The 11,367-nt window shown below is 42.5% G+C and overlaps 1 protein-coding gene across 1 annotated transcript; it reads right to left on the bottom strand.

The window, feature by feature from the left end:
- Positions 1–918: 918 nt before the first annotated feature.
- On the bottom strand, positions 919–9,154 carry LOC130490639 (vomeronasal type-2 receptor 26-like). Its single transcript, XM_056864453.1, has 5 exons — positions 8,993–9,154; positions 6,565–7,437; positions 5,544–5,771; positions 5,218–5,344; positions 919–1,817 (listed from the first exon to the last, which is right to left on the bottom strand). The coding sequence occupies exons 1-5, from the start codon at positions 9,152–9,154 to the stop codon at positions 919–921; spliced, it is 2,289 nt and encodes a 762-aa protein (XP_056720431.1).
- Between the last annotated feature and the right edge of the window lie 2,213 nt (positions 9,155–11,367).

The following is an 11,367-nucleotide window of genomic DNA, read 5'->3' as shown; positions in this document are numbered from 1 at the left end:
GGTGAAGGCAGAGCAAGCAGATGAAATCAATAATAAGCTTTAATTGATCAAAAGAGTCAGGACAGGGTCACTAGCATTTAAATATCTTTTAAAGTATTTGCTTCTGGATCAATATTACTATTGCAGAAATTCTAAAAACAGAATTGTGGACATTCTAATGACAGGCTGAAGTCCAAAGAACAAATTCCTGTGACTAAACACCTTTGGATAAAATGGGATTTACTGTATTTTTTGCTCCTTAACACGTACCTGACCATAACACGCACCGAGTTTTTAGAGGAGGAAAAAAGGGGAATTTTTTTTTCCTCCTCTAAAAACATCCCAGGAAGGGGGGCGGTGGGTCTTTAAACTGCTCTGCGCTGCCTGCCTAGGTAGTGCAGAGCAGTTTAACCTCCCCCCCCACTTCCCCATCCCGAGGCTCAGCTGGTGGGCGGGTCCCCGCCACCAGCTGAGCCTCAGGACTGGGAAGCGCGGGGGGGGGGGAGTGTGCGGAGTCCCAGGAAGGGGGCGGGGGACTTTAAACTGCTCTGCGTTGCCTGCCTAGGCAGCACAGAACAGTTTAACCTCCCCCCAGCGCTGTAAAGCCTCCCAGCTGGCCGTTGGGGTGGGCAAGCGGGGCGCACAGAGCCGGCTGGGCGCGTGCGCATCCGGACGGTGTGACAGCCAGCTGGGAGGTGGGCGGGGCACACAGAGCTGGCTGGGTGCATGCACGTCTGGACGGCATGAACCGGAGTTCCCCGCCTGGGGAATGCCGGCTCGCAAAGTCCCGACGCTCACGCGCCCAGCCGGCATTTGCTCCGGCTGGAACACGCACCGACATTTCCCCTCACTTTTGTGGAGGAAAAAAGTGCGTGTTGTGGAGCGAAAAATACGGTACTTTCAATAAAACCTGCTCAGAACTCCTCCACCTGATTGCTACTAATTTCTTATTAGTACGTGTTCCTTGTTATTCAACTCAGGCCTCAGAATAATGATATAACATTTTGGAGAAAACACACAACCCAGTAAACCAGCACTAGAGGACAAGATGGAGAAGATCTCCACAGCCACCATGTATTTCCCCTTCGTGCTCAGATACGTTGGCACAAAGGACAGCCAAACACTGAAAAACACCAACATGCTGAAAGTGATGAACTTGGCTTCATTAAACGTGCTGGGCAATTTGCGAGTAAAGAAAGCCACAAAAAAGGTCACACTAGCCAACAAACCCAGATACCCCAGGACACAGTAAAACATAATGACTGATCCTTCCTTACATTCTATTACTGTTTCTTTAAACATTGAATGGGTGTCCACATTAGGGAATGAGGGAGCTGTGTAAAGCCATAGGCTACAAAGTCCTGCTTGAATAATGGTACAGGAAAGAATGACGGAGTGTGCCAGTCTCATCCCCACCCATTTCTTTGTCTTGCTTCCTGGCTTAGTGGCCATGAAAGCCAGAACCACAGTGATGGTTTTTGCAAACAAGGAAGAAATAGTCACTGAGAAAATGATGGCAAAGATTACTTGACGGAGAAGGCAGGTCAGCATCTGAGGCCGACCTATGAATAGTAATGAGCAGAGGAAGCAGAGCAGGAGGGAGATAAGTAGACAGTAGGTGAGACTCAGGTTGTTGGCTTTGACGATGGGGGTGTTCCGGTGTTTAATGAAGATTCCAAGTACTAAAATTGTGATGACAGACATGGACACCACCAAGAAAGTTAAAGTGATCCCCAAAGGCTCATCATAGGACAGGAAGTTGAGAACCTTTGGCAGGCATTGATCTTTGTCTTTGTTTGGATATTCATCATCCGGGCATTTGGAACAATCATCCATGTCTGCACAACAAAAAAGATCCCAATCGGTTTCTCAACAGTATCATTTTTCTGTTCACATAAATTATGATTAATCAACCAGTGAAATTAATGGTCCCATCTTTTGAAATATCATTCTTATACATTGAACCATATTCTAAACAAAGAAACCTTTAACAAAGACATTATTAAGACTATAATCATGAAGGGGGGTGATGAAGCTCTTTAGGAGCTGGCATGACCCCATGCTGGTGTAGGTGCCACCTTATCATGAAATAAAAAGGCATCTCTGCCGGTGTGGGGGAAATCATGCTGACTCCAGAAAGCCACATCTCTGTGTGGGGCTCTGCCGCTGGCCAGCTATACTGACAGTGAAATCCTGGAAGTGGGAGCCCACACTGATGTGTGGGTGATGTGGTCACCAAAAATGTGTTCCCCAAAGACTTAGATACGATAGGATAGAAGTTAGAAACTGTGATGGATAAGGGGTTAATCTGCAGCAAGAGCTGACAGACCAAGAGTGGGCAGAGCCAGAGAGCTGACACTCTGAGCTCTGAGAGACAGAAAACATTTGAAGCTTGGGACCCAGCCTGAGAGGAGGCTGTGAAAGAAGTCGAAGCTTGGGACCCAGCCTGAGAGGAGGCTGTGATAGATTGGAAGCTTGGGAACCAGCCAAGAGAAGGCTGTGATAGATTCTGAGCTTGGTAGCGAAAATGAGCAGAAGCCAGACTGTACTCTGTGAAACTGAGGGTTCTGTTAAAGCCGAAGCTATTGAAACACGGAACCTGTGGGAGTGACAGGAGTGAGAACTGGGTTAGAGAGGGCCCATTCTCAGGTCACAAAGGGGAATTATTCTCTGAGGTAGAGCTATTCTGGTAGCAGGGAGGTGTGGAGGATTACAGCCACTAAGGTGGGGTAGTCAGAGATAACTGGAAGAGGAATTTTGGATATTTCCCCAAACTTCTGTGAGTTCTCTGAGGAGAGAAAGGAACTCAGACTCCCTTCGCTCCTGTGAGCTAGGCTGGGGACAGAGTCTGAGAAACTGAATCTGAGTAACAGATTTGAGGGACAGAACTAAGCTTGAAACTAAGTATGAAAAGAACTTGATTGAAGAAAACATCTAAGCTATCTCTCTGAAGTAATCTTGTGTAGAAAAATCAGACTTTGAGTTTTCTCTCCAATTCTGCCTTTTCCTTAAAAAATCAATCTGTGACTTCTGAGCAATAAACTTCCCTGTTTTGTCTCAATAAGTTAAAAAAAACACCTCTTGTGTCATATTTCTCTCTGAGATAAATACTGGTGTGGGACTGGAGGAGAAGGAAAATAATCTCCTCACAAATATACTCAGGCCAACGCTTTTACCTCAGCATATACGGCCGGGCTGAGAGAGTGGGATGTTGAAGTGGTTGAAAGGGAGGTGCGTCATAGAAACATTGTAGATGGAGAAATAGGTGCTGAGGACAATTCCTTCCAGGCTTAGGTATAGTATGCAAACACTACCTAAGTGACAGGGAAACTTATATACATGAATATCTATATTATTACAAATATAAAATTCATACTTTAGTAAGAGTCTAATATAAGTGAAGACTCCCATGTGTGTGTGTGTAAAGTGCTGTCAAGTCGCAGGCGATTTATGGTGATCCCTTTTGGGGGTTTTCATGGCAAGAGACTAACAGAAGTGGTTTGCCAGTGCCTTCCTCTGAGCAAGAACCCTGGTATTCCTTGGTGGTCTCCCATCCAAATACTAACCAGGGCTTACCCTGCTTAGCTTCTGAGATCTGATGAGATCAGGCTAGGCTGGGCCATCCAGGTCAGGGCAAAGACTCCCATAGAGCTATCTTAATTACACAATAGATCTAAATGAAGAAATAATTATGTTTTGTTCTCACAAACACTGGAGATAGAGATAGGCAAGGAACATCCTGTAGTAATAGACAAGGGCACACTTTACTGCTGTAGCAACATAAGAACAGGACAAACTGAAACAAGAAAGTCACACCTGAAGGGTTCAGGGGATATCACACTCAGGGGATAAAGGCAGTAGATCACCAGACAGGCCATAAAGTTCCCGGACAAATGACATAGTAAAACAACATCAAACTATGGTTATAAACATGTAAATCAATTTGTCAACATTCCAGGGAAAGGTAACCCAAAGTTCTCATTTCAATAGTAAAAATCACATCCACTAGGAGTAATTTAGTATTTTAATTAAACATGCTAAAGGTTATTATGGGATGCTGAACATGCTACACACGAGCAGTGGATATATCAGTGATGTAGTGCTTGAAGAAACAATGAACACTACTTTATAATGATTTCCTTGAATGGACAGTTTTTGGCAGATACTTCTTGTATAAATACTGTGAACTGACAACTGAATGTTACCTCTGTCTGTCGAGCGACTGCATATGCCTTATTTGTGCACAAATAAAACTGTATCTTGTTTTTGCTCTTGGGATTCTGCTCACTGGCCTCAGCAGTGCCAGGCTCAGAAAACCTGTTACCCAAATTCACGGGTTAAATGGGGGTATCCCCTTTAGGCAGCTTCCTAACCCCTTTGGACCTGAAAATGCCCCCTTGAGCTACAGCATGGCTATGCCACTTTTTTATGGAACATCCTTGCGTTGCTCTATGGAGACATTTCCCCTTTTTTTGGTGGCAGAAATCATTTTTATTTTATTTTAGGCGGCAGGGAAGCTTCTGTGGAGGCAGTGTGGCGACACCACTCCTGGTTGCCACAGATCTGCCCCACCTCCAGGAATGAGCTGTAATAGGATAAAACAGTGATGGGAGGTAGTTGAAAATCAGGAATGGAAGGATTCTTTGTTTCTATTTTGAAGCCAGTTGTGATGATTTGACGTTTGATGGTTTCTTTTGTGATGTAACCTTGGGTCTTTTCTGAGGAATGAGTGATTTTCCTTGCTGAGAAGCTTCACTGATTCTCTTTGGAGTCTCTTGCAGAGCCCCCAAATATGTAACCCACCAGACATTTGCTTTAATGAGAGCCTGCTGCATATAGAATTGCTCCTCAAATCTTTCAAGGGGAAGGATACATTATGCTGGTGCAGGGAATTTATATCACCCACCAGACATTTGCTTTAATGAGAGCCTGCTGCATATAGAATTGCTCCTCAAATCTTTCAAGGGAAAGGATACATTATGCTGGTGCAGGGAATTTATATCACCACAGATTATTGCCATGATAGTTTACCACAAGCATTCTGAGATTTGCTTTTGAATAGCTGGGGGCAAAGTTACCTATGAATGCTGTGAATTTTACCATGAATGTGTTTTACACCCCAGCTTACTGTGTTTGTTGATTGACCATAAGCAAAGTTCTGCAAAGGGTAGTAATAAGGTCATCCAGATATTCACATGCACTTAAAATGTTTTGTAATAATGACAATATTTCTCCTACCCTTCTTGTTTGACATCTTCCCTTTGGGACATGGAGCACAATCATAACAACAAAATGGCTTCCCCTCCTTTGTTTTTCTGCTGTAACCTGGCTGACAGTTGTCATTGCACACAGAAAAAGGTTGGACCTATCCATATAAAGACAATGTAAAATATTTGTTCCTTTTTCATCTTATTGGCTGTTTCATCTGTAAATGATTGGTTGCGGAGTTCACTAAACTATTCACAGTTCACTAAACGGAGTGGATAGAGAAATGTTCTACATTGTTATAAGACCTCTCTGTTTGTTTAAAAGCATTTTTACCACTACCTGCAGCCTGATCCCACCTGATTAAACTTCCTTTGCCATGTGATTAACTCCTCATTAATGGTGAACTCTGTGTCCTGTGAAGCCTGTAGATCCATCCTTCCTACTTTCACTTTTAGAAAGCTTTGGTTTGGGAAAGTCACCCAGTTGATAATGTCAAATCCAGTTTCCAGTTCACCTCTCTCATTAAAGTGAATGGGGTCCCCAACACTGTTGTTAAATGAGACACTCCTTAGGAAAGAGTGAAGCTAGAGGGATAGAGACATAGACAGAGCTTAGCATATAGCAAAGTAGAACAAATGGGTATTTCCCCTTTTCAAAAAACAATTTTTCGGGTATTGGGTTTCTTTCAATTGGGGCAAATTGGGCGGGGGGAGACAAAAAAGACATGTTTGCCATTTTTGGGCTTTTTTCAGCTGAAAAAATGGATTCTTTTAAATGAATCTGAAACATCCTAACCTGGAAAGCCAAAAAATTCAGGTTTTTTTTTTGGCTTTTCAGGATTCTCCAAATGCCTCCGTTGTAGTTTATGGGGAATCTTTGTAGGGCTTGGAGGGGTGCTGTTTTTTAATGTGGAGGCACCATATTTACAGCCTACCTGCTGGCAACTCTCCTTATGGGAACTGCTGAGTTTTGTTGTAAAGATTGAATCAGGGGTCCAATTTTATTGGCCCCCAAATGGAGGGGAAATGGAGGCCAATAAAGTTGGACTCCCTGATCCAAACTTTATCATACCTGGGGGTTCTTCTAAGGAGAGTCACAAGCAGATATGCTGCAAATTTGTTGCTGATACCCTAAAAAATAGCCCCTTCCAGAGCCCCACAAGTATTCCCCAAATGGTATAATGGAGCTATAAATTTTCGGATTTATGAAAAAGCTGAAGAAACCCATACTGGTATGGAGATTCGGCTTTTTTCAAAAACCCTGAAAATGTTCTCATCTAATGTACCTGAATCTGGTGGAGAAAAATATATATTTTTTGGTTGCACACCCTTACTCAGTACTAATGATAATTGAGGTTCACTAGATCTAACAAATTACCTGCCAAGACTGCTGATCTGACGCTTGCAGGAGGTCTCCATTCTTTGCCATTGTCCTGTATTTTTGTCTGGCTACCCACAAGGTATGTAAAGCATATGCTATTGCATGGACAGCATTGTAGATGCAGTAGCTTTGGGCAGTCATGCTTATTTCAAAAAAAGGACCAGGAAGGCTCTCCAGCTTTTCCTCCCCAGTGCATCTCTGTGTTTTAACCTTATCCACTCCAGAATCTGACAGTAAACACGTAAAAGCCTGTTCCCAGAAGACCCGGATGAAGCCATCTTCTTTTGGCCAAGGAGAAGTTACAATACGAAGGAAATTTTGAAATGAAAACACCTCTTTGGACTTAACTGTAAAGGATAAAGAACCATGGAAGACTTCTATGTTCAAAAACCGCTCAAATGTGTGCAAGGAGAAATCCCATTGGGCTGTCATAATCCATACCTTACCCATGATGGCCTCAGTCATAACTACCCTTTGTGCGATAAATAGAAAGCATTTCAAGGAAATCATGGTGTGAGTATCGCCACTTAAAACAAATACTTTTATTTTGATCTGGGTTAAAAAAGACGGATTGTCTTTGGGTTTTGTCAATAAGAAATCATCTATCATGTCTTCGGTGGAAGAGAAAGGTGGAAGCCTGTCAATGAAGGCTGGGCAAATGCCATTCTCAGACAGGAGTGCCAATAATATCTGCACAAACATGTCTCCTTGACCATCATTGACTGCAATGATTCCAACCCATGTCCATTGGAAATGCAGAAGAAGCCGTACCACCCCAATGCATTGATGTGTTTCACTAGGGACCATCTGGTAAATGGAACGTAGTTGGGTTTTCTCCCTCAGTTCTGGAGAAAAGAAGCAGTAGGTGACCTAATGAAGAACATATAGATAGGACAAAGTAGTAAGCAAAGATATGTCTCTTCCTTTTTCCCATTTCTTTATTCCTAATAATCAGTGTGAACTGATTAATGAACTGCCCATTTAAGGTTATAATTAAAAGTAATGCCGAGATATTTAAAACTCTTCACCTGTTGGATTTTGGCCTGACCAATACGCCAGCTGGTGGGTGACCATTTTTTTGAAAAAACCACGACATTAGTCTTAGAGTAATTAATTTTAAGAAGATTTAGATGACAGTATTCCTCAAACGCACTTAAGTAGCGTTTGAGTCCGATTTTAGAGTAGGATAAAATAGCGGTGTCATCGGCATATAAAAGAATAGGAACGGCTTTGCCTCCCAATTTAGGAGGGTGTCCATTAATAGGCTCTAAAGAACAAGCCAGGTCTGACAGAAACAGATTAAAAAGAAGGGGAGCAAGTATACAACCTTGCTTCACACCCTTATTAAATGGGATCTTATCAGTAAGGCCACCGTTTGAAGAATATTTTACTTGGCATGTTGTGGATGAGTGAAGTTTTTTAAAAAGGAATAAAAGGTGAGGGTCAATTCCCATACTAGACAGCTTAGACCAGAGTTTATCTCTGATAATGGAGTCGAAGGCAGATTTTAAGTCGGTTAGGTCTATTTTGATGCTTGCTCAAAACTGGTTTTCAAATGGTTACTTAAAGAATGCATTTGCCTGATCCCGGGTCCGATGCAAAAGGGGAAATTCCACCCCTCCTGCTCATTATGCATAGCTAGCTGCCTCTGTCCCTTTCCATGATTTGCAAACTCCCAGATGTCAGGTGTTGCTTTGCATGGTTGCAAAGGTGTTGCTTTGCAGTTGTGGGTGTTGCTTTGCAGTGTTGCTTTGCAGTTGTGTTGCTTTGCAAACTTCTTAGCACCTGCCCGCCCTTGCTCTCAGCTGTTTGTCGGGGCTGGGAGCTCTGTGCGTGGGCGACAAGCTCTGCTCAGAGATGCACATTAAGGGTGGGGGCCCATATCTCAGCCCCCCCCAACCCAATCTTTACAAAACTTGGGGGGTCTTGCAAGAAGGGTCCTTTGAAGCTCTGCTGAAAGTTTGGGACCTCTACCCCCAAAAATGCCCCCCTGGAGCTGCAGAAAGGCACGGTTGTGTTTTTAACGGCTTTATTCGGCAGAATTTTTTCCCCGAACTTTGAATTCGCGCCAAATTGCACGGACCCGAAGCAAGGGAGTTCGGACTTCGGCATATCCCGAATCCAGATGGGCCGAATTCAGCCAAATCCGAACTATACCGATTTTTTTTCAACAGCCCTAGTTTCTATATAATATGAAAGAACTGTTAAATCTGTATTTAAAATAATTTTCCTTGTAGAACACAGAAAGCATGGATCAATCCTAAACTCACTTCTTAGAAGAGGTACTTAGGATTGTTCCTTCTGTCCATTCTGTACCTATTTTTCATCTATTTCTTTTTTTGTTCTTAGAACATTGTTATAGCAGTAAGATGGAAGAAGTGCCAAAATTGTGAAATGATCACACACCAAACATCCATATTCCTACCTGTGGAATCTTGTAGGCACTGAAGGTGTTGGCCATGTACAGGGATGTTTCAGAATCAAGTCCACCAATGATGGCTATCATATTCTTCTGTGTATCACAACGGTAGTTGGGGATGATGTTTTTGGACTTGAACAGGAGGTTCAGGGTGCTCTGATAAGTCATCCTTGCATTGAAGTAACTGTCACAGATATGGAAACCCAGGCTGATGTTTAGTAAAATCATGGGGTTGTCGTTGATCTCCTTCACAGCAAAGACCAAGGCTAGGACATGCAGGTAGTTCTTTGTAATAGCGCTAAAACAAGGTTTACATGTTGCATAAGGAAAATATCCAGCACAGCATAAACTCCCTGCAACTCTATTGTTATGGTGAGAGCATCTGTTTTACTGTACACAGTACATAATCACTGTTACACACATTATTTGAATTAAGGGTTACATATAAGTATAAATAAAAAAAATACGGAAATCATTGTTAGGTATTGCAGAAGTACACAGATATTCCAGAATTACAACTGATCTCCAGATTGCAGAGATCAGTTCCCCTGGAGAAAATGGCTGCTTTGGAGGGTGGACTGTGTTGCATTACTCCATTGGCTTTTAGAAGGAACTCAGAAAGCATGCAAAACATAGTTTGATATATAATCAACCCACATATCTTTTGAGTCAACACATATCTAAATCAACAAATGAAATCGTACAGGTGACTGGTTGAAGAAACAACAGTCACTTAGAACTATGAAGAGGCACCAACATTCTCAGAGCTATTATGGAGAAGAGACTGTAATATATGATTGAAAGGTGTGAAAACGATGATTGGAGAAAGATATTGGTCCAATAAAGAACTGAATGTATAAAGAAATTGAGCATAAAATGAAGACAATCACAAGAGAGTTGCGTAGAAAGATATAGAGCCAGAGCAGATTGACCTTCTACAATCATGGGAATGGTTGCTGTTGGGCTACTATTTCTAGAGAAGATTGCAAGCAACCAGAACTAATCCATGCTGAGAGTCAGGATGTGAGGTGCTGCTTGATTTGGACCTGGCTAGAGGTGCTCATGACCTGAGTTCGATCCCGACGGAAGTTGGTTTCAGGTAGCCCGCTCAAGGTTGACTCAGGCTTCCATCCTTCCGAGGTTGGTAAAATAAGTACCCAGCTTGCTGGGGGTAAAGGGAAGATGACTGGGGAAGGCACTGGCAAACCACCCCGTAAATAAAGTCTGCCTCATAAATGTTGGGATGTGATGTCACCCCATGGGTCAGGAATGACCCGGTGCTTGCATATGGGACCTTTACCTTTACCTTTTTAGAGGTGACAATGACAAGAATAGGGTGGCCTGCCACCTCCTCCTGTATTGATACCTTTGAATATTCCCATGTTGCAGGGAAGGAGGTGACAGGCAAGCTTCTAACTGCTAACGGCATTTCTGCTGTCTCATCTTGTTCTTGCTCATTTTGATGACCCTTTCTGCCCACAGAATCCCACAAAAATTGGTGCATGTTTTTTTGTTGCATAATATATTTTTCTGTGTCTATCCCTCTTTAATTCCCTCATGCATGGCCCCATTTGTAGGCACACAACTCAGCATTTCTCACACCTGAGATCTCTGGTCCGCTCAACTGCAGCAGACTAATTATTTCTTCTTTCCTTTGATTTAACAGCCATTGACTATTTATCAATCATTTCACACTTTAAAAAAGGGAGAAAATGAAATTTAATTTTTCCTTGACACTATAAAGAGAAATGTTTCCACATATCTCATGCAATTGACTGATCTACTTGACAGCAGTTAACGCAGTATACACCTCTCAGAAAGTGTCTTTAGCTGTTTAATCCAGGAGTGATAGATTTATTTCATGCATTATTATTTTGTGGAGATGCTTAAACAATGTGGGCTAGGAACTCTACTTGGGCTGGAGAAAATGGGAATGTTTGCTCTTCAGCAATAACTTTATTGTATTGCCCTTGTGTCTTGGCGGAGTCTAAGGCATTACATCTCACTGATAAAAAAGCTCATCTAAATTTATGGATTTCTAAACAGAAGAAATAATCTGGCAAGGAGAAAGTTCTGTTGAAGGGTATCTGGAAGAATCAAGGTGCACATTTACGATGTGCAGAGTAATTGTTTTGCACTGGGTTGGATCCAGTAAGCTCTTTCACTCAAGCTCCCTCAAAATTTCTTCTTATTACAGACCTGTTACAAATGACACTTGTCCATGCAGGTCCCCCAATCCGAGCAGAGCATTTCTCAGCAGCAGAAAAGGTGGATGCACCCAACTCACTGCTGCTTGACCCTTAGTCTTGTCTTCCCCAAGGCTTATTGTAGTGACAGGCTTTCTTTTATGGTTCAAATATTCATACAGATTGTATAAAATC

The sequence above is a fragment of the Euleptes europaea genome, chromosome 18, assembly GCF_029931775.1.
Source record: "Euleptes europaea isolate rEulEur1 chromosome 18, rEulEur1.hap1, whole genome shotgun sequence".
Classification (NCBI taxonomy): Eukaryota; Metazoa; Chordata; class Lepidosauria; order Squamata; family Sphaerodactylidae; genus Euleptes; species Euleptes europaea.
The sequence above is the reverse complement of the archived record's forward strand: the minus strand, read 5'-3'. Positions and strand labels throughout refer to the sequence as shown.

Excerpts from the sequence above, each read along its gene's own strand:
- LOC130490639 (XM_056864453.1), bottom strand. The coding sequence starts at position 9,154 with ATGACTTATCAGAGCACCCTGAACCTCCTGTTCAAGTCCAAAAACATC. Across the intron at positions 7,438-8,992 it reads GTGCCTACAAGATTCCACAG|GTCACCTACTGCTTCTTTTC; the intron begins GTAGGAATATGG and ends GTTCTTCATTAG. Across the intron at positions 5,772-6,564 it reads CAGATCAGCAGTCTTGGCAG|CTTCACTCTTTCCTAAGGAG; the intron begins GTAATTTGTTAG and ends CTATCCCTCTAG.